Genomic DNA, 21,133 nt, shown 5'->3' on the forward strand with positions numbered 1-21,133 from the left:
TTTAAATAAAAGATATATGTACCACTTTCTATCTAGTTTGACCTTGGACTTCTACTTTGTAACCTGTTGATGCTGGAAATCGACTCGACCCAAATGACAAGTTAGTAGGGGTTGCTGGAGATCTTGGCTCTTCTGTTTTCTAAATTGGAAAGATCAGATGGGGTCACTGCACACCTCTATAGTGATGCTTCAGTGGCCGCGATGCTCGATTAGTGGTAATCCCGATGTCGAGCACCTATGAGTCGGCATTGAAATGGCTTCAGGAGGTGCTTCAATGTTGGCTCCGACCTGAAATAGCAAAAACAAAAATGTTCATCCACCAAAGTGTGCCAATAGAGGACCCTCCGATGCCTAAGTCAGATGTGATTATCAAAAAATAGAAGGAGGCCTGAGAGGCAGCGTAAGAGAGTTGAAAGAGAGTTAACTGGAAGGCTTTTGGAAACACAATATATAAAGAAGGGCCGGAGTCCATCACCGAGTAGTTTAGAGCTGGACGCTCATTGATGAAGCAACAAACCGTATATCTCACCTACACTTTTCATTCACAGAATTTGCTCGGATATCATGTTTATTATGAAACAATTAGCGATCACAATAGAGTTGTCGCTAGCCATGGAGAGACTTTAAAATATAAAGGACTTTCTGCACGCCTTTGGATCGACCATGGGGCAAGTTTTGAATGGTTAGCCTGTGGCTAAATGACGAGCTTTCATTAGCCGGTTCACTTTGCTAGCAGGGATCAATTTCAAAGTGTATCACAACCAATTATTTTTCTCTGCAACATAAACTTATTGCTGGCATGCATAGAAAGCTGTTAATGAGAAGTGCAAAGTTTGATCACCACTGATTAATTACCCTAGGATGGGTACATGATCTTGGCCACCTAAATTTAGAGTTAGGAGAGTTATCAAGTTTTTTTTTTTTTTAGGTAAACCGGTCTCGCGTGAGCATTGCCTATAGAGTCAAGAGCCAAAATACTTCACAGCGTGGGAGTGACTGGTACACGGCGAGTTCAAAAGATCTCTCCAAAATGATGAGCAACAAAGAAGACAACTCAGTCAGCAGCTCTATTTGTCTTCCGAAATACATGAGCAATCTGAAAAATAGCACTTTTGTAATAACCATCTGACGTCCTCTAGACGCGGATGGTCGAAAACCCCAGCTTCTTCTATAAAATCCATTTTACCATCTTCACTTAAGTCCCCTTTCAGAATGACGCACTGAGCCTCCAGCACTTGCTGCCATCAAGTTTTCAAAAGCAGGAGATAGATGCCAACTCGCTGGGCTAGGACCAACCGACGCCCAAATATACCATTAATTAAACTTTGCTTCGCCACCGGTGTCAGAATTGGAATAGAAAGGGGAGTACTCATATTTCTCCACATTTGATTCGCGACTGAAAGCAAATTCAGAATCAGAAATAGAATTGGAATAGCTGATTAAGATATTATGGAAAAAATTAATTTTTTAGATGCGGCATAATAGAATTTGAATACCAGAGAGGCCGGGATCATTCCAGCGCCCAACTCCCCCTAGAACAAGCATGTCCTCAAAGCTATTCAATGCTTTTTGGGATTCTAAGGATCGCCCTCTTTTTAGTTTTCTGCCTCCCTCCATTCAGGAAGTCGCATGGAAAAACATGCATGTCCAAGCATTAACTCGACAATCTTAGGATCTCTATGATGAAAGATCACACTGTGGAAGAGGAGGACCTTGCTGGGGAAAGAGCTTCGAATGAGGGTATGAATTCTCTTCTTTCAAGAAAGGTGGACATAGAAGGAGGAATTGGGAACCACGAAAGCCAGAATGAGCTATGAAGAACTAACAAACTACAGACGATATTTGAAGAAAGGAGAGGAGAGCTGTCATTACTAAAGAGGAGCTCAAAGGACAGAATGGAAGTCAAATATATATAAAAAAAGTGCAGTTGAAATTTTAACAAATCACCCCTGCTAAATCCCTGACATGTCATAGATCTCTGTAAGAACAGACAGGCCATGATATTTTATCCCAGAATTATACTCATTCTCTGATGGGATCTACCAAGGAGAAAACTGAAAAAGAAGGACCCGGCCACAGGAGTTGCAGGAACTATGTGTTAGTTTAGGATGAGGCATGTCCGCCAGAAATTTGCTTAGAAATCAGACATCAGACTAGTACACTCAAAACGTGGCAGTCCCCTATCATCCCTATGATTCAGTTCCAGAAACAAGCATCCGGCTTCAGAATGCAATAATCTCAGCAAGCAGCCGTTGATCAGAACGCATTCTTGAATCACCTCACATATACAACAAAAGAAATGTAGATATTAGCTATGCATTAATCATAAAAGAAAATAAGAACAGAAAACTACTAGTTATTTGTAATTTCGGTTTTATTATAAGAAACCCAACTGCTACTGTTCATAAAGAAACCAAGTGTACATATCTATATAGATGCCTTATGTACGGTCCAATAGTTTCCTTTAAAACAAAAGTGAAATATATAATTGGTGACAGATGGGATCACGAGAGATTATCACGATAGGAGGATTTCTACATCAAGAAGCCTTAAGATCATCCAGACCAACACCAGCCTGCAATAAACAAGATACAAGTGTCTCGATCAAAACATGAACAATGTAAGAGCTACCTGATCCATAATAATGGCACGACGAGAGCTTACCAAAAACTTGTGGTTCTCTGCAAGAAGAGGAGCAAAGGTTGTGCAGAATTTCTCAATGTCTGCGTTGATGTCACCTGAGCCACAAATAACCTCCATGAATTTCTTCCTATCAGGAGCAAGTTTCATGGCAACCTGTAATCATGGATGCATCAGTAATCCAGTTACAAGCTATGAAAAAGGAGCAGCATGCTGACAGCTGGAACCATACAAAAAACCAAGACATATTTATGGGAGCTGTTGGCAGAGGTTGACAAGATCCATAACGGAAAAGTAGAGGATAATTGGATATATGTGAAACACAGATAATATCTCAAATCAATTGAATGATGGTTGAAGCAGGGCCCAGAGGTATGACCAAACTACTTTACTGTAATGGTTATATAGCACAATTTTTAGCATTAAATATCTAGATGCAATATTCTCATGATTTACTAGTCAACATTATGTGAGCATTGAAATTAGGAAGCCACTTGTTTACCACATGACCACTTTCAAACAAAACCATACAAAAAATCTGCAGGGGGAACTGAGAGATTCAAACTTTTCAATTTTCTATTGCCCTGTCAAAATTGTTTCATATTAAACCATATACATATAGTTCTACAGAGGGAAACTGAGAAATTGAGAGTAGTTTCAATTCCCATTGTCATGTCAAAGCTTGCAGTCCTGATCAGTGGATAATTGTTTTCCTTCTATGCCACTGCTTTAACGATTATAATTTTATGAGAAGAGTCTGAATGCATTACCGTAAAGCTAGAACTAGCAAGCCAGCCATGCCATTTTTTTAGGGTCTTGCCGTAGGAATCTGTGCAGGCCTGTGACATAGTCCAATCTGGATGCTCAAGCAAGTTACGGAAGAGTTCCACCAAGAAATCCATGGCCCTAAATGGATGGATACATCCAAGAATGATAGCTTTAGACAGCAAATATATATACAAGGAAACCAGGGAAAATAGAAGACCAAAATGAACTCAAGCACTTAAAGGCAAATTTACAATGAATGGAAGTGCAAAAATGACATTTCCATTTGAAAGTGTGAACACATTGTGCACAAGTCATGCGGAATACCTTGTTAACCACAGAAGACCATTGGTGCAGCTCGAAGAACCTTTTGCTGTTTTAGATTCTACTTCTACTTGCACCATGCTGTACAGGTGTTCGAATGTCGAAGGATCAGAAGCATATTTAGATTCCAGCCTCTGCATAAGAAAATCGTAAAATAAACATTTGTGAAGGATTTGGACTAAAGAAACAGAAACAAAAGGAGTAATAAAGAAAGCTGGATCGGACAAAATAACAAGATCTCAGAATGTGCATGTTTCATGACCTGGCAGATCCTATAGTGCATAAAAAAGTTGTCAATAAACTGTACTTAATGTAGTGAAGAATTTATTACTAACCTATCAAAGAAATCAGGAAATATAAGTCCTGAAAAAATCATTATGTACTTTTGATTCTTTTTATCAAGAAAAACATAAAAGACTTCTTACCGCTATGTTGCCTCCTATATCTGACTTTACAATGGACATAGCAGTTCCAAGTTTATCTGCAAACATAACAGTATTTAAAAACAAAAAAATCAACCTCAGTCCAACGCTCATGAAACATGACAATATGCTGTCTCAGTTGTAAGCACAGAGAAATTTATGTTTTCTGAACAATGCAATAGTGAATGTCCATAGGGGCAGCATGTCCAATGCACATAAAAAGAAATCAGATAATTTCGTATTTCTCAAAAGCAGCATCATCCAAGTTAAATAAATTTGTTAGAAAATAACTAAAGTTATTCGAATATCTATGATATTAATCCATACCTTGTATGTGAAAAGAGCAATTCTGAAAATCAAAAGTGATATTAATCCGCTGCAGAATTTCCTATTAACTACTATCATCTAAATTTTCACTCCAGTTACATACTTTAGAAAATTTTCTGTATTCTGAATAAAAAGCCTGGTTTTTCTTTATTAATTGACTCAGCAATAATAAACAAAGATTGAATTTTCTGGTCTACTATTATAATGTTCTTGCATAATAAGAGCCTACAAACAAAATTAATCTACTTTCCTATTACCATCGCTAGTCTCTTTCTTGTAACTCTTCAGCAAGTCTCTATTTGTGGCTACATCAATTTGGTGGTGTCATCTAATGGCAGGACTTGTGACTACTTGGAATGGACTTGGATGGCCCATCAGAAGGAGAAGGTCGGACTTATGTTGGCTTAGGTATAAAAGAGAGCTTAAGCAGACATGAGAACCTTTCTAAATTTCAAGAGCTAATAACAAAGCATTATTGCTCCCGGGCTGCCAACCATTTTAAGGCCTTTTAGTAGATGTATGCGTATCATTTCATGGCCTATGGATACATCTAGCCAAGCATTTAAGTACTGGTTGTACCAGTCTGTACTGGCCATTTCGAACCAGACCAGTGATGGAATGGTACTTGGGGATGACCTTCATATCAATACGTAGGAAAAAGAAAAAGGAAAGAGAAAAATCTGTGCCAGCTGCTACCATGCTGTGTCTGGTTTTACCATCATCATTCTGTGCCGGCACCCAATCAATAAGGATATTGATACCGAGAATTTAAACCTTGCATCTAACCACTAAATTTGACAAAGTTTTACCGTCAACATTATATAGCAAGATAACAAGTGAAATTTGTGCAGGCAACTTTACAGTGTAATTTAGGAAAATGGGAGGAAATATTGAGGCCATGGTCAAGTTGGTACAGATTTTTCCATGACTAAAAAAAGGAAAAAGGGATATGCTTCTTGGCAAATTTTTCAGCATTCCTTAGATGCACGGTGCAAGGCTCTCAGAATATGGGTTCACTAAGTCACCGATACTATACTATGCACATGTTAAATTTGTTATCTTAATTGTGCTGCAAAGAGTACATGCTACTCATAAATGGTGAATAGTGCAGCGCAGATACTTAAATAATTTTCTGTTCCAATTTTCATTACCACAGCAATAATGTCTAGGTCCGATCAGCAGTGGGCTAATTTAGGCAATGTTAGATCAGCAATATTCAGACTGTAACAACTGTAAATTAAACTCTATCAAGGACGAGCATAAAGTTATTCGAATATCTATGATATTAATCCAAACCTTGAATGTGAAAAGAGCAATTCAGAATATCAAAGGTGATATTAATCCACCGCAGAATTTCCCATTAACTACTAGCATCTAAATTTTCACTCCAGTTAGTTACTTTAGAAAAATTTTCTGTATTCTGAATAGAAAGCCTTGTCTTTCTTTATTAATTGACTCAGCAATAATAAACAAAGATTGAATTTTCTGGTCTACTATTATAATGTTCTTGCATGAAGAGAGCCTACAAACAAAATTAATCTGCTTTCCTATTACCATCACTAGTATCTTTCTCGTAACTCTCCAGCACATCTCTATTTGTTGGCTACATCAATTTGGTGGTGTCATCTAATGGCAAGATTTGTGACTACTTGGAATGCACTTGGGTGGCCCATCAGAAGGAGACGAACTTATGTTGGCTGAGATATAAAAGAGAGCTTAAGTAGACATGAGAACCTTTCTAAATTGCAAGAGTTAATAACAAAACATTATTGCTCCCAGGCTGCCAACCATTTTAAGGTCTTTTAGTAGATGTATGCCTATCGTTTCATGGCCTATGGATACATCTAGCCAAGCATTCAAGTACAGGTTGTACCAGTCTGTACTGGCCATTTCAAACCAGACCAGTGATGGAATGGTACTTGGGGATGCCCTTCATATCAATACGTAGGAAAAAGAAAAAGGAAAGAGAAAAATCTGTGCCAGCTGCTACCATGCTGTGTCTGGTTTTACCATCATCGTTCTGTACCGGCACCCAATCAATATGGATACTGATACCGAGAATTTAAACCTTGCATCTAACCACTAAATTTGACAAAGTTTTACAGTCAACATTATATAGCAAGATAACAAGTGAAATTTGTGCAGGCAACTTTACAGTGTAATTTAGGAAAATGGGAGAAAATATTGAGGCCATGGTCAAGTTGGTACAGATTTTTCCATGACTAAAAAAAAGGAAAAAGCGATATGCTTCTTGGCAAATTTTTCAGCATTCCTTAGATGCACGGTGCGAGGCTCTCAGATATGGGTTCACTAAGTCACCAATATTATACTGTGCACATGTTAAATTTGTTATCTTAATTGGTGCTGCAAAGAGTACATGCTACTCATAAATGGTGAATAGTGCAGCGCAGATACTTAAATAATTTTCTGTTCCAATTTTCATTACCACAGCAATAATGTCTAGGCCCGATCGGCAGTGGGCTAATTTAGGCAATGTTAGATCAGCAATATTCAGACTGTAACAACTGTAAATTAAACTCCATCAAGAATGAGCGTGTCTCTTTTTGTTTGTCTATCTACGCATAGACACATTGACATAAAAGATTTCTTCATGGAATCACTTCTGAAAGTGACATTTAGTTCAAATCAAATAACAGGAGACGTTACTGAAGCCTCTGGTGGAAAAGACAGGAACACTTTAACAGCTTTATACATCACGAGCAATTGGATATGGATAAACAACTAGTCAAGATTAGTTCTCCAACAGGACTTAACGTACATGAAATTTGGGACAATAATTTCTCTAATAAAAGAGCTATACACATGAAAATGAAAATAAAAAGCATGAAACTAGAGACCAATATAGTGAAGTTGCACTTATCCCTAAAATCAAACTGCCACAACTCAGTCTGATCTGGACTGATCCAGCTCAGTTGGACGCAGCATGTTCCATCAAAGCATCCACCACAATTCATACAACAAGGCACACATACAAAGGCAAGAAGAGAGTTTCTACACCATGTGGCACAAAAAAAATTCTGCAAAACTATATACATATATATCCAAATAGGCCATTCAACATTCCCATCCAGAATGTAGAATGTACACTTGTGGATAAATATGTTTTCTCAGCGCTTAAAACCTTCATGAAAGATTCGTATACCAATGTTAGTAAGGACCCTTATTGACCAACATCTTATATTCCAGGCCTTAAATTAGCACGCAAACAATCCAGGCTGCTCATGAGAAGCTCGAGTTTGAGTGTTTGACTCAACAAAGCCTCATTCAGGCTCGGGCCAGTTACAAAATGAGACGAGCTCAAACAGTTTTGAGAGCCCAGCTCGGCTCAATTGCAACAATATATGGAAGCTAGGCTCCATTTGATAAATTCTCAGTTAAGAGCTTATACAAGCCAAGCTTGAACAGCTTTTGAATTATTTTTTTTTCTTTTTCCAAGAATACAAAAGCTTGTATGCTCATCTTTTTTGCAATATATAGGAATTATTCTGGCATATTTTGTCTTTACCTTGTAATTACGTCCAATACCTTATTTTGATTTCTTTAATAAAAGACTTTAGTTTAAGAATTCTACTGTCCTCTGGTGGTTTAGCACAAGATAAACTCTAAATGGAATGTCTCTCAATAAATACTCTTTAGATGACCCTACATGCTACCTGTTCATTCTTCAAAAAAGCATGTTACAAATCAGTAGAATCTGCAACTCCAGAACCAGCAAATCAGGGTCTGGGAGCCAGGCACTCAAATTTGAGCTTTTGACTGTTTCGCTTCTGCCAAGGATTTTGGGCATAACAAATTGGACTCGTGCCTAGGAGGTCATGTTCACAGCCTAAAAGAACATGTGATGCAATGTCACTCCTATCGAGATGCTGACATACAAGAAGTAGCAGATAGTTGGATCCCCGAATACAACTATGTCTAAAATGATAGGACCAAGTATGTGAGAAATCGTGCGGGCGTGTGTTTAGTCCTACATCGGTTATTCGACGAGTATATCTTAAGTAAATATACAGGACTAAGAAACCCCAAAAAAATACCTTTCGGTTTGTTTTTTTTTGGATGAGATCCTGAGTTGTGACAAATGGTATCAAAGTGAACTTGACCCATAGCCTATGTAGATCAGGAGACACTGCAGCATGGGTTCATGGAGGCTAACCATGGACCGATCATGGTACTTATGATTAGATTTGAATGGATTTGAACCCTTAGCCTGATGAGGATGTCAGGATTTGAATGGGAAGAGTATGTGAAGACCCGTGCGGTTGTGTGTTTAGTCCTACATCGGTTATTCGCTGGCTAGCCTTTTTGGGTGACGTCCTGGGTTGTTACAAAATAAATAATATCATTGATGATTCTCTCCCTCCCTCTCTCTCTTGAAGGCGTGCAGCACCCATTTGATAAAAGGACTAAAAGGGTGGTTTAATTGGCTGATTAGAGCATATAATTTTTAGTTGAATGGTACATGTGATATATGGGGAGAAGCAGTTGCAAACTGACAATACATGAAAACTAGTTCCAGCAAGGACTACAGTAGAAAAAGGACTTAGATAGCATAATGTAGGGCCTATTTATGAGAACCATCTCTATGCCAATAAGTTCTGTATTCTTGAAGATCATGCAAAAACATAAGCTGATAAAAATTGAACTCAATTAAAATGGATTAGATTTGAAAGTTGGTTTAAGCATGAGAAAAGATTATTCCTTTGAAAAGGCTTCTTTGATCCCATTTCCTATATATATTCAAAGGCCTCCTAGAAACTAAGATTGGTTGCAATGAAATGATGTTATTCTCATTCCCATTGTAGTAAGTCCATAAACATCTGAACAACTATGCAGCATGTGAATAACATGTCCAAAAACTATAATACATCCATGTGATTGGCCTTTGATATTTCTTAATAGGTTATCAAAAACCAAGGCTATAGTATCTTGCAAAGATTTCATAATAACATGGGTTTGGCCGTATCACACGATATAACCAATAGTGGACACTCAGCATGGAGCCAATTCCTGATGTATCTGAACGTATTTGTTGCTTAGATTTCCAAAAATCTGACAAAAGGACACTTTCATACAATGCAAAAAGATTTTAAAAAACAAAAAGCTATCTATCAACCTAGTAACGCTTACTTCTAATTGATGATGAGGTTGACATCATAATGCACTGAAGAAAATGAAAAGAAAGGGGTGATGCTTCATTATAGCAGTTCAAATATGGGGTTAAAATTGCCTCGCATTTTCAATAATTTTTCATTTTTTTCTTTTACAAGAAGATAATTGTCATCACTTGGAATAAAGTGCCTCTTGACATGACACTACTAGAGGCCATATCAAATGTCAAAATTTTTAATTGACATGGGTGTCATACACCACTTTTGGAGTGCCAAGGAATCATATGCTCTATTTTTAACACAGGACATATCCCACAGCACATGATTGCCCAAGCAAGACATGCAATTTTCAAAAAGAACCTAACCAGTGATAAAACAAAGCACAAAACGCAATTTGAATTCCATGTTAATATAGATGTCGGGATTTTATATCTTCAATGAAGTACAACAATGAAAATCATCTTTCAATAAGCTTTACATGTTAAAAAGAGCAAAAATGAAAGAAATAAATATAGGAATACAAATTAGTTATATATAAGAAAAAGAGAGAATTGGAGTAGATCTTGACCGAAATGAAGAAGTAAAAGCAAGGCAAAGAAAAGGCGAGCAGAACAAGCCACATACCTAAAACAGGCAGGATGAGCTTGCAGACATCCAGAAAAGGCTTGGCGAGCATTACCCCATCCTCTGACTTGACATGCTTCATTCCTTCCAACGAGGGAGTGAATACAGTCCCCTCCATCTCTATCGTCGATCCTTCCACCTACAAAAGCCGCCATCAAAATCCAATCTTTCTCGTTCTCGCACAACCACAAAAGTGAAAAAATGCTCAAAAAATCCATATAAGTGAAGAAAAAACATAAAATTGTTCTGACAGACAACACCTTGCCGGATCAATAACCGGTGCCAAATTTAGGCAATTCGACCCGACAGTCATATCTATCCGATCAAATTCCGATCCAGGGAGCCACCAATCCATTGGGTGGCGGATCCGGGCCCGGTCGAGCCCCTCGCAACTGGCATTTCCATATAATGCATGAAACAAATGATTCATCACATCCGATCAACTTCTAACTTTCAAGATGGTAATTCTATAACAAAATCGAAGGATAAAAAAAAAAAAAGAGACAAAAAGCAAATACCACATCGTTCTTGAATCAAGATCTTCCCAAGGAACAAAAAAAAAAACCCAAGAAGCTTAACCCTAACGTACCAATTATAAGGGAAAGAAAGCAATCTGAATCCAACTAAACTAAAAGATTTCACATAGATTCTTGCATTGATTCCCATTTATTAAACTTCGATTTCAGATCGAGATCAAAACATGATCAGTTCAAAAAAGAAAAAGATTTTGACGCCAGCCGCTAACCGTTCCCGAGAACAAATCTGCAGCGATTCGCGACGAATCCTACGGGCCGCCCAGGTCTCTGCCTCCGAACTCCGTCCGGCGGAAGGGAACGGATTAATCAATTTATAATAGTCGCGACCAAAACCGGGCCGGGCCGATAAATCGAATTTCAAATCTCTCTCCTAGCAGCGGGGATGCACCGCTACAGATCACTCGTATGTCGCCACCAACGACACCTGTCCCATGCGGCAGCCATCTATTGGTCGGTAGACGTGGGGTATGGCTGGCCCTTTCCAAAAATAAACCAATAACTGGTCTCTGCATAGACATGGAACTATCTGGTGAATAATTAGGTGACCCATATCATTTTTTTTTTAATTGGATGAAAGTGGGAACCAGATGCTGGAACGAATATTAAAGGGGGTTGAATAAAAGAAACCCACCGTCGTGTTCGGAGGTGGACGTCCTGAAAAAAATAAAATAACGGTGCTCCGATAGCGGTTCGGCCACAATTATTAGTTGAATTTAGCAAGATATGAGAATGGCCATGTGCCACCCGCTGCATAAGAACATTCACCATAGAATCAATGATGAAATGATTTTGCAAGTGAAGCATGTATATCGTGAGACTAATGAAACAGTAGATTGGATAGCTTCGTATGTGGCTAACCACTCTGAAGAGATCCTGTGACTAGGAGAGATGAGATTATTCGGTGTATGATAAAACTTGTTATTTTTTGACCTTTTTAAATATAATCATACCCGACATGTATGATACATCCGCTTCAGCAAAAAAAAAAATTAAAAATAATCAAAAAAAAAGATGGCCGGCTCTCAGGGTCAGGGTGGGCTGAGTCGGTCTTGTTACACCTGAATCAGACTCGACCCTGCGAGTCTTACTACTTGTAGTCACTTGTGGAACATTGCCAGAGTTGGTGAGCTCAAAGCCTTCTAAATTTAATCAATTAGTTAAATTCTAGTTTTACATAGCTCCTCAGTTAGAGTAGATTAGATCCACGTCTTTCAAGCATGTGAAAAAGAGATAAGCTAAATGCTCGTTAATTAATATTATGTACTCTCTCTCTCTCTCTCTATCTATCTAAAAACGGTATGGAAGATAAGAGCAAGAAATGACATCTAATATTTTGTACAATTAGAAAAATAGAAAATATCTAAATAACATTATTAGAATTATTCATATATTTGTGTGTTTTGTTTTTCTAAAAAAACCTTTTTAATGGCTACCGCTTAGTTTTTTTAGGCATGGGGTTCATGTTGTGGCTTATTATTTTATTAATAATAGAAGACTTGTGATTAAAAATAGTTTTATATTTATAAGACTTTTAATTTTTTAAAAAAGAAACTTAAACAAGACTCTTGCATGGAAAGAGAACTCATTTGGAAATAATCTCATAAGAGGTTTACTCCTTTAAACTTCTTGACGTACGGGAAACTAAGAAAATAAAAAAAGTATGCATAAGAATGGAATTTTGAGAGAAATTTTTTTAATAATAGGGTTAAAAGGTGTGGAGATAGAGTTCAAACTCAAGACCTGTACTCTGATACAATGTTAAAATCACCACTTGTCCTAAAAACATATGTTAATAAGATGATGTAGATTTATTTATATATTTTATATTTTTCTGCTCGGATACCATGTTAAAATCACCACTTGCCCCAAAAGCTGAAACGCATAGAATGTGGTAAATTTATTTATATATTTTATAGTTTTTTGTATTCTGAACATGTTCTATACTCGTTTCTCAATTCTTGAAATTTCTGTTCGCGTGGGAAACACTTTTTTTTGGCAACTGAGATTAGTACGTATAAATAACTATAGTTGAGGGATGACCTAATGATACTCTTTTGAAGAAGGTAATATTACTTCATATGTTCAAATTTCGATACTAAAATACTAAATGAGAGAGAAATAAACTATTTTAGATTCCATGTATCAATTTTTGCTACCAAAAAATTCTTATTTTCTCTCTTCATGAAAAGGTATGGTTAAGAAGTTCGGTGTATGATGCACATGCATCCTTACCTATTTCTGCGCCTCTATCTCTTGTTTAGATGGATTCTCCAAAATATCAGAAGTTAAAAATATATAATCCATGGGCATCCCTATTTATTTCTGCACTACCATCTCTTATCTAGATTGTTTCTCCTTGATTGTTTAAATCCATTGAGCTCTATTTAAAAAAAAAAAAAAATCCTTGCTACCTTTCTCTCATCCACAGCTCAAACTCTTTTTAAAATTTAATAAATAACTAGAATAAAACAATACTCTTTCTTTAGTGCTCATATTTTATCTCTGTTACCTTCAACTCCCTTGAAGTTTTTGCTAATTTATTTCTCTAATGCGCATTGCATGTGCCCGTTCTAATAACATTTGAGTTATGGCTAGAGCAAGATTCTAGGATTTTATTGTATAATAAGTGGCTACATAAGGATACATTTAATACTAGTGCCTAAAAGGATTAAGCCAATTCTTCTTTCCCCTTCTTTTTGACAGGAAGGCAACTCGTTCTTCTTCTTTTTGATGGGAAATGAATATCTACACAAAGGTGTTTTTACATCTATTCGGACTCCATTAATATATAGTGCTTTGTGACCAGAAACATCAATCTTCTCTATTTCCTTCCTTCTTAAAACCTTTATTGTTCTTCCTTCTAGCAGAATTCCATAAGCTTTGTTGCAAACTCGGAGACAAAATCACCTTAAAGATAGCAATTTACGCACCGCAAAGTCTTGAATTGTTGTATTATTTTCTTCATTTCGAACCACTCTTCCCCAACAACAATCAGCTATATTAAAGCTTGGAAGGCTTGACATCAGCTATATTAAAGCTCAATTGTTCAGGAATATGGTTAGAAGGAGACCCTTTAACAAAAATCAGCTGGATAAATAATATGCAAATGACTATTACCACTTTTCCCCAACTTAGTGGATATAATGCATTTGAAGCAATCTCTTCCGTTCTTCTACTCAACTCACATCCTCGTTCAAATGAAGACTTTTTCTCATTTTCTTAAAAATCCTCCGGTCATTAGACCTCTTATATATGCTGATATGTATTGTACTTTGTTTTCATGAGTTTAGTCCGTGGGTGTTTCCTACTCTGTTTACCCAAAAAAAAAAGAGAAAAGAAAACATAAACACAGCTAAGAACAAGAGAACCAAGCATCACTAGTTTCTACCACTATAAGCTGAATTAAGCTTTTGCATACATGCTTCTCAAGGATGCAAGACCAAAGACTTTAATAACTTTATTATAGTTTTGAAAGAAAAAAAACTTAGAACTCTATTTAATTTTTGAAAAAGGCATACTCCATCCACAAAACAAGAAGGTACCTATGCAAGTACAGGTTGCATGGTAGTTTTATGCTCTTCATTGGGCTTTAGGAGGAGGGTATTTGATGGCATTTTTGACAATTTTTTTGGTGGCTGCATCTGCTAGATTAATGCCACATATATCAGATAATTGTATCAGGTATAGTAGGACATCTGAAAGCTCCTCTCCAAGATGCTCCTTATCAGATTCTTTCCAATTTGGCAGACCTCTGGCCACTTCTCCCCTCCACATGAATATTTCTGAGAGCTCCCCCACTTCACCAATCTGTTCAAGAGAATAGATGTGCTAGGTTATATTTGAGTTGATGGTAAATATGCAACAAGGTGAAAACCCTAAAGGTATTACTTACAAAAAACCCTAAAGGAGTTGGAAAACCATCATAAAATACCTAAATAATATGAATTAAAAATTTGAAACATTCTTTTCAAGAATAACCCTAAAACATTCGAATATCACATTTATGCTTGTTTATAGCTGAATTGCTACATGCAGTTCAATTATCAAATGGTGAGAAGGAAAGAATCATATACTTATTGCAGTCTTATGTTCCATAAAGCATCTAAAATATTATTAGGGTAATTATCTTTGACTAGTGTTCCTGATTTTTGTCGAAAGGAAAACAATGTCAATAATAGTGCTTTCACATTCAAACTCACTTGGCAAGGCAGGAAATTCGACAGTCAGCCAAGATAAGTGGGGGTGTGTTTTAGAGAGAGAGAGAGAGAGAGCCCTAGTCTCTGATCAGCAACAGTTGGTGACTGCTTAGCATCCCCTCTTATCTGCTTATTTCTTTTGGCTTGCTCAGAATAATATGACATCACATTTCTTATAATGACAATGTGAAGTATCAAAACATGCCACCTATTTGTAGAATACCACTTAGCAAAGTAGCAAAATTTGAGTAACTCATCCAGAACCTATAGTTGTTAATTAATGGGGATGCTGATATCTTGCAATATGAGTTGTTTGATGATGAAATATACCAATGTGAATAGTGGCGAGGTGCTACAGCTGGTCTGTTTCGCGATATTGAATTTATATTATTTCAGTTAGCATCAAGAATTCCTACAGCTCTTGTTACAAGGATATGACTGTTAATTTCTCACAAAGCCTATAGTAATGAACAACTAAACGATGTGGAAATAAATCTGATTTTTGGAGCACATGAACATGATATCAAATACAAAACCAACTCAAAAGGCGAATTTTGCAAAAATCGCTTCTTCAAAACTTTATTTTTTTCGAACAATAGGGTGTCGGATCACCATGCTTCTATTCACTTTGAAGGAAAGTAAAAACAAGCAGGATGTAATTAATTCTAAATCATAGGCATCTTCATGATCAGCTCTATGGATCATGTAAATTAAACAGTCACAGAAAACAAGTATAACCTGAATAAACTAATGGCTGTGGAGATTGGAGATAGACAGGAAAATATCTTATTTGTACCTAGTGTCCCTTCCATGAGGCAATTCTAAGAAAACTCATCCTCGACGAGCATCGCATTGAGCAAGCAATGAGTATGCATGCTTGCTTTCTTCTTGCTTCCATTAACTCATTAATACGAGTCAAGTTATGTTTAGCATCGAACTGTTGCCATTGAGGCGAACATGAACATCAACATCAACATCATCATCATCATCATCATCATCATCATGTTAAACCTATGCAAGGGTATGAAAGCCTTGCGAAATAAAAGAGCCCTTCCAACCATGCTCTATAGTTTACAGCAAAAGACCACCCAGTCCCCCACATTCCCCATTAAAAGTACCATAAAGTGCAGCTCAGCCTCCCATAAGAACATGTCACTAGTTCCTGTTGTGATTGGCTCCACCTTTTAATCTGCCACCCACTTCACTGGAGCAGCATAAAATGTTGTTGAGGCCATTGCCACATGACAAATAAAATTATGGACTCCCCTCAAAAGATAATATAAAATTATAGACACCCAAAGAAAACATTTTATGACCTCCACCTCAGATTGCACCTCTCTTTAGCTCAAATCCACCAACCCATTTTAACTAAAACCAGGTTCTCCTCATAGTGGGCCTCAAGTGCATCATCATCACTCGCATATTATAAGGCCCTCAAACTCAATCTTTTGGCTGAATTGACTCCAGATTGATTTCTTTAGGAGGATGATTTAGCTAAGCAACCTTCTGAAAAGGACAAAAGCTACTGCTCTAAGAACATATTATACTGGAAAAACTATTCAAAATGGTGCAAGGCTTATAGAAACCAATGGCATTGTGAATTGGATATTTTTGGATGGTTTCTCTTGGAGGATGGCCTTGCGGAATGAGAGAGTAAGAATATGGAATAATGTCAGAACTTATTCATGGATCTTAGCTGACATTATTGCTGCGCTAGCTTATCAAATAATCACCGTCGAAAAATAAGCAGGCGTGGTAATAAGGCTTTGTAGATGCAGCATGCAGACTTAAACAAAAAAAATTCAGCATAAGTTCTTCACCATAATTTTCAAGTTGAAACCTCATATTCAAGAATTCATTGAAACAAGCAAAACAAAATTAAACAAAAAAAATATATTAAGTTTTGAAGATATAATTAAGAAAATCCTTGAGTAAATATGTTATGATTAGTTCCATTAAGAGATTGGAGAGCAGAACTGGACAAAACTTTTTTTTCTGACCAATCAAGAGAAAAAAAAAATCTCAAAATGGTTAATAATTACAGAAGTTTAAGAGGAATTTGCCTGAAAAAAAAAATGATAAGGAAACATAACCACTACCGATCTATGATGCTATGATGTTTGTGATGATAATCTCATTAATTTTTCTCCATATTCCAACTATGTGGACTACCAGAAACATAACCACGGAAATTAACCAGGAATTGTTCACTACCACCACTTTATGGTTATATCTAGTACCCCTTTATGCTTTGCTACAAAGAGAAATGTGAGGGATCTTCCCATCAAAAAATAGAAGAAAAAAAATCTTTTCCTGCCAAGGATATCACATCCATGTTCTAATGATGCGACGGCATAAAACCGAACTAATCTTCGATTAAGAACATGAAAAAAAAAACAAGATAAACTAATATTACTGAGAAAATCAACAACCCAAGGATCGAGTTGTGGATGCGTAACGAAGTAAAAATTCTTACCATAGCAAGCAGCAGATTCCTTGGGCTGTGGTACTGCTCCCAGTCCCTCTCCTTGGAAAACTCCTCAAGCTTCCTTGAGAGCTCCTTGAGACTCACATCTGTCGTCACCTTTCCCTCTTCTCTCTCCATTCTCTCCTTCTTCTCTCCTTCCGTGCCTCCTTGTTTATCTCTGGGCAGTGGGGAGAGGGTGGAAGGGTATTGGTGCTTTATAAAGTGGGAAGGTGAATTTGAAATAAATTAAGGCATAAACAAATGAAAAGAATGTATCCATATTGGAAGAAAATGGCAAGGAATGGGTGGAGGAGGAGGTGTAAGCGGACACGGCTCGTATAATGTTTAATGCTTGCGAGTCCAGCACCCACCATGCACGATGGCCGCCTCGCCCGTCCAAAAATGACGAGGGACTATTAAGTGAGGCCATGTGGTTTGTATTGTCTCCATTCAGTGCATCTCACTCCTAACCAAACTGTCATAGTCCCATATCGGCTCATTAAAGAGTTTATTAGCATGAGCCGGTCCTTCTTTCAATTGCTTAAGCTTTTGGATCATGTGTCCACGATAAATAGTAATTTTTTTTTGCATGAATACCCTCCTAAATATCGAATTTTACATAAATACTCTTCCAAATTGATATTTGTATATATACCCTCGTAAAATACTTGTTTTGCTATTCTACTCTTTTTTTATTCTTATTTCTGCATGTGTACCCACACCATCTAATACTGTTAAAAAAATTAACGGTTTTAAATTAAAATAACCAAAATATTTTTAATGGGTAGATGTGCAAAAAGAAACATATATAAGGCGATCGCGATGAAGAACAAAAAAATAATTTCAAATTTTTATTTTATTTTTAATTAAAATAAATATAGTTTTTATTAACGGTTTTAGAGAAACTGTTATATTAGAGACATTTGTGCAAAAATAGTATTTTATGAGGGTACAGAAATAAATATAAATTTTAAAAAGATATTTATGCAAATTTGAATTTTTAAAAAGGTATTTGTTGTGGGGGGGTGCACCCGAATTTAGTCCCACATCGGCTAGTAGCGGAAAGGTTCTGTGCCTTAAATGGGGGGTGGAAATCCTTTCCTCTTGAGGGCCCTTTTGTGGGACAAAACCGTGAGGGCACCAGTCTCCCCCCGTCTGCGCTGGACGCGCGGGCCGGAGCGCCCAAAGCGGACAATACCTCGGGAGGAATGCAGTCCTCTTTCTCTGCTAGCTTAATGTGGGCTAACTGTTGCGTGAGGCTCCGGCCAAAGCGTCCGTCCCCGCAACAGATTGGCGCTAGAGGAAGGGCCGCGCCCCTTGCCGCAGACTATCCCTAGGACTGGGAGGCGCCACAGGAACCTTCCCGCTAGGGGGGCTATGTTGTTGGGGGGGTGCACCCGAATTTAGTCCCACATCGGCTAGTAGCGGAAAGGTTCTGTGCCTTAAATGGGGGTGGAAATCCTTTCCTCTTGAGGGCCCTTTTGTGGGACAAAACCGTGAGGGCACCAGTCTCCCCCCGTCTGCGCTGGACGCGCGGGCCGGAGCGCCCAAAGCGGACAATACCTCGGGAGGAATGCAGTCCTCTTTCTCTGCTAGCTTAATGTGGGCTAACTGTTGCGTGAGGCTCCGGCCAAAGCGTCCGTCCCCGCAACAGATTGGCGCTAGAGGAAGGGCCGCGCCCCTTGCCGCAGACTATCCCTAGGACTGGGAGGCGCCACAGGAACCTTCCCGCTAGGGGGGCTATGTTGTTGGGGGGGTGCACCCGAATTTAGTCCCACATCGGCTAGTAGCGGAAAGGTTCTGTGCCTTAAATGGGGGTGGAAATCCTTTCCTCTTGAGGGCCCTTTTGTGGGACAAAACCGTGAGGGCACCAGTCTCCCCCCGTCTGCGCTGGACGCGCGGGCCGGAGCGCCCAAAGCGGACAATACCTCGGGAGGAACGCAGTCCTCTTTCTCTGCTAGCTCAATGTGGGCTAACTGTTGCGTGAGGCTCCGGCCAAAGCGTCTGTCCCTGCAACAGATGGCGCGCCAGGTAGGGGCGCCTCCTCCGACAGTTGACTACCCCTCAGGATTGTGGAGGCTCAATAACTTTCCCGCTGGGGGGCTATGTTGTAGGGGGGGTGCACCCGAATTTAGTCCCACATCGGCTAGTAGCGGGAAGGTTCTGTGCCTTAAATGGGGGTTGGAAAATCTTTCCTCTCGAGGCGCCTTTTGAAGGGCAAAACCGTGAGGGCAGTGGTCTCCCCCCGTCTGCGCTGGACGCGCGGGCTGGAGCGCCCAAAGGGCAGTGGTCTCCCACCGTCGGCGCTGGACGCGCGGGCCGGAACGCCCAAAGCGGACAATACCTCGGGAGGAACGCAGTCCTCTTTCTCTGCTAGCTTAATGTGGGCTAGGCTGTTGTGTGAGGCTCCGGCAGAATGCCGTCCCCGCAACAGTATTCATGCAAAATATCCAAAATAGTATTAGGCGAGATCCATCGTGTGTCTCCTTCCAACCATGGTTCCGATATGTATAACCGGATTCTGATTTATTTTTAGCTGTCTAACCTAACTCATTTTTTTTAGTGTTTCATCTTCTGATTAGTATGATGCATATTAGTCGGAACTTCTCTTTCACTCCTAAGAAATAGATGATATTACGAGGCACCTGTTCAATCATATGGAAAGTTTCTTTTGCCAAGTGAAATGGAAGGGATTGGTGTGACTAGAAGAGAAATTGATGCAATATTCAATTTGTCACGCAAGCATCGATAGGTCGACCTGCATGATCAAACGGTGCTTGAAAACATATTACTCTAAAAATGTCGGTGCAGCATGCATCACAGTGTTTGGCTTCTTATTTGATAAGTAGAAGTGACTATGACTTATATTCAAATGACTAACTAGGAGCAATCATCAGCAAGGTCTATACCTTTTCATCTTTGAAGCATTTTAGTCCCGTAAAGCATTGTCAATTTGGAGGCCGTCGACATCGAATCTAAAGAAATCAATAATTGGCAACTGATTGATCCATGATTCCAAGTGCATCTCTACCAATTCTAAAGTACCATAGCATGAGCAAACCACAATTTCATGTGCAAACTTAAAAGAAACAACATCAAGCATTGGAATTATAGATAGCAAAGAGAATCTCAAACCAAAATTTGTATGAGCACGTCTTTGCAATGTGAATTTAAATTCAACAAACTAGGCCTTGTACCTAATAAGAAGCCTCCCAATGAATAATGTCCTACCTAATTTAAATCAATTCTATTATTTTAGCTGAATCGGGCTATAAATTTCATTCATATATAAATCAATTACAATAAGTTTGTTAATCGAACTCATGCAACGCGTAGTGCAAGCCCAGTTCTTCTCCCAATTGGCTTCTTGAACCTACTAAAGTTTCAGCAGTAAATTATTCTATTACTACGAAACCCCACTCAAACCATTATTGATCATATTAATAGTTGTAATGGCTCTTATTTTTTCCTATTATTTATCCCACTTTGTAGATTATGAATTATTTAATTTTATAATAACAAAATATTACAATAACTTTTTTAAGTATATCAAAATGGAAAGTGATGAAATAATAATAGAAAAATAATAACGATCTGTCTAACTAAATTTTTATTTAATAAAAAGTTTTTTTTCTGGTGTATACCTTTTTGGAAAGGAAAAGAGCTAAAAACATTTGAAATTTGGGGATAAAACCTTATTTTA

The 21,133-nt window shown here is 38.1% G+C and overlaps 2 protein-coding genes across 3 annotated transcripts; both read right to left on the minus strand.

Annotated features, from left to right (window-relative positions):
* Window positions 1–2,286: 2,286 nt before the first annotated feature.
* On the minus strand, window positions 2,287–11,132 carry LOC103716086 (glycolipid transfer protein 1-like). 2 transcript variants are annotated; one of them, XM_008803952.4, is made up of 7 exons: window positions 10,977–11,132; window positions 10,232–10,370; window positions 4,155–4,210; window positions 3,733–3,863; window positions 3,411–3,546; window positions 2,665–2,796; window positions 2,287–2,575 (listed from the first exon to the last, which is right to left on the minus strand). In XM_008803952.4, the coding sequence occupies exons 2-7, from the start codon at window positions 10,347–10,349 to the stop codon at window positions 2,540–2,542; spliced, it is 609 nt and encodes a 202-aa protein (XP_008802174.1). In that variant the 5' UTR covers window positions 10,350–10,370; window positions 10,977–11,132; the 3' UTR covers window positions 2,287–2,539. The 2 variants fall into 2 exon arrangements, with proteins under 2 accessions (XP_008802174.1, XP_038972613.1); XM_039116685.1 differs by lacking the exon at window positions 10,977–11,132 and adding an exon at window positions 10,492–10,680.
* A 2,992-nt stretch (window positions 11,133–14,124) lies between these two features.
* On the minus strand, window positions 14,125–17,677 carry LOC103716088 (dCTP pyrophosphatase 1-like). Its single transcript, XM_008803954.4, has 2 exons — window positions 17,440–17,677; window positions 14,125–14,574 (listed from the first exon to the last, which is right to left on the minus strand). Exons 1-2 carry the CDS (start codon window positions 17,566–17,568, stop codon window positions 14,347–14,349), a joined length of 357 nt encoding a protein of 118 aa, XP_008802176.1. The 5' UTR covers window positions 17,569–17,677; the 3' UTR covers window positions 14,125–14,346.
* Between the last annotated feature and the right edge of the window lie 3,456 nt (window positions 17,678–21,133).

This window comes from Phoenix dactylifera, chromosome 2 (assembly GCF_009389715.1).
Source record: "Phoenix dactylifera cultivar Barhee BC4 chromosome 2, palm_55x_up_171113_PBpolish2nd_filt_p, whole genome shotgun sequence".
NCBI classification, from domain to species: domain Eukaryota; kingdom Viridiplantae; phylum Streptophyta; class Magnoliopsida; order Arecales; family Arecaceae; genus Phoenix; species Phoenix dactylifera.

Bases quoted from the DNA above. Each gene is read 5' to 3' on its own strand.
- LOC103716088 (XM_008803954.4), bottom strand. From the start codon at position 17,568: ATGGAGAGAGAAGAGGGAAAGGTGACGACAGATGTGAGTCTCAAGGAG. The intron at 14,575-17,439 runs GTAAGAATTTTT...TCTCTTGAACAG, and splicing joins GGAATCTGCTGCTTGCTATG to ATTGGTGAAGTGGGGGAGCT.
- LOC103716086 (XM_008803952.4), bottom strand. From the start codon at position 10,349: ATGGAGGGGACTGTATTCACTCCCTCGTTGGAAGGAATGAAGCATGTC. The intron at 4,211-10,231 runs GTATGTGGCTTG...TTATGTTTGCAG, and splicing joins GCTCATCCTGCCTGTTTTAG to ATAAACTTGGAACTGCTATG. The intron at 3,547-3,732 runs GTATTCCGCATG...CCATCCATTTAG, and splicing joins GGTCTTCTGTGGTTAACAAG to GGCCATGGATTTCTTGGTGG.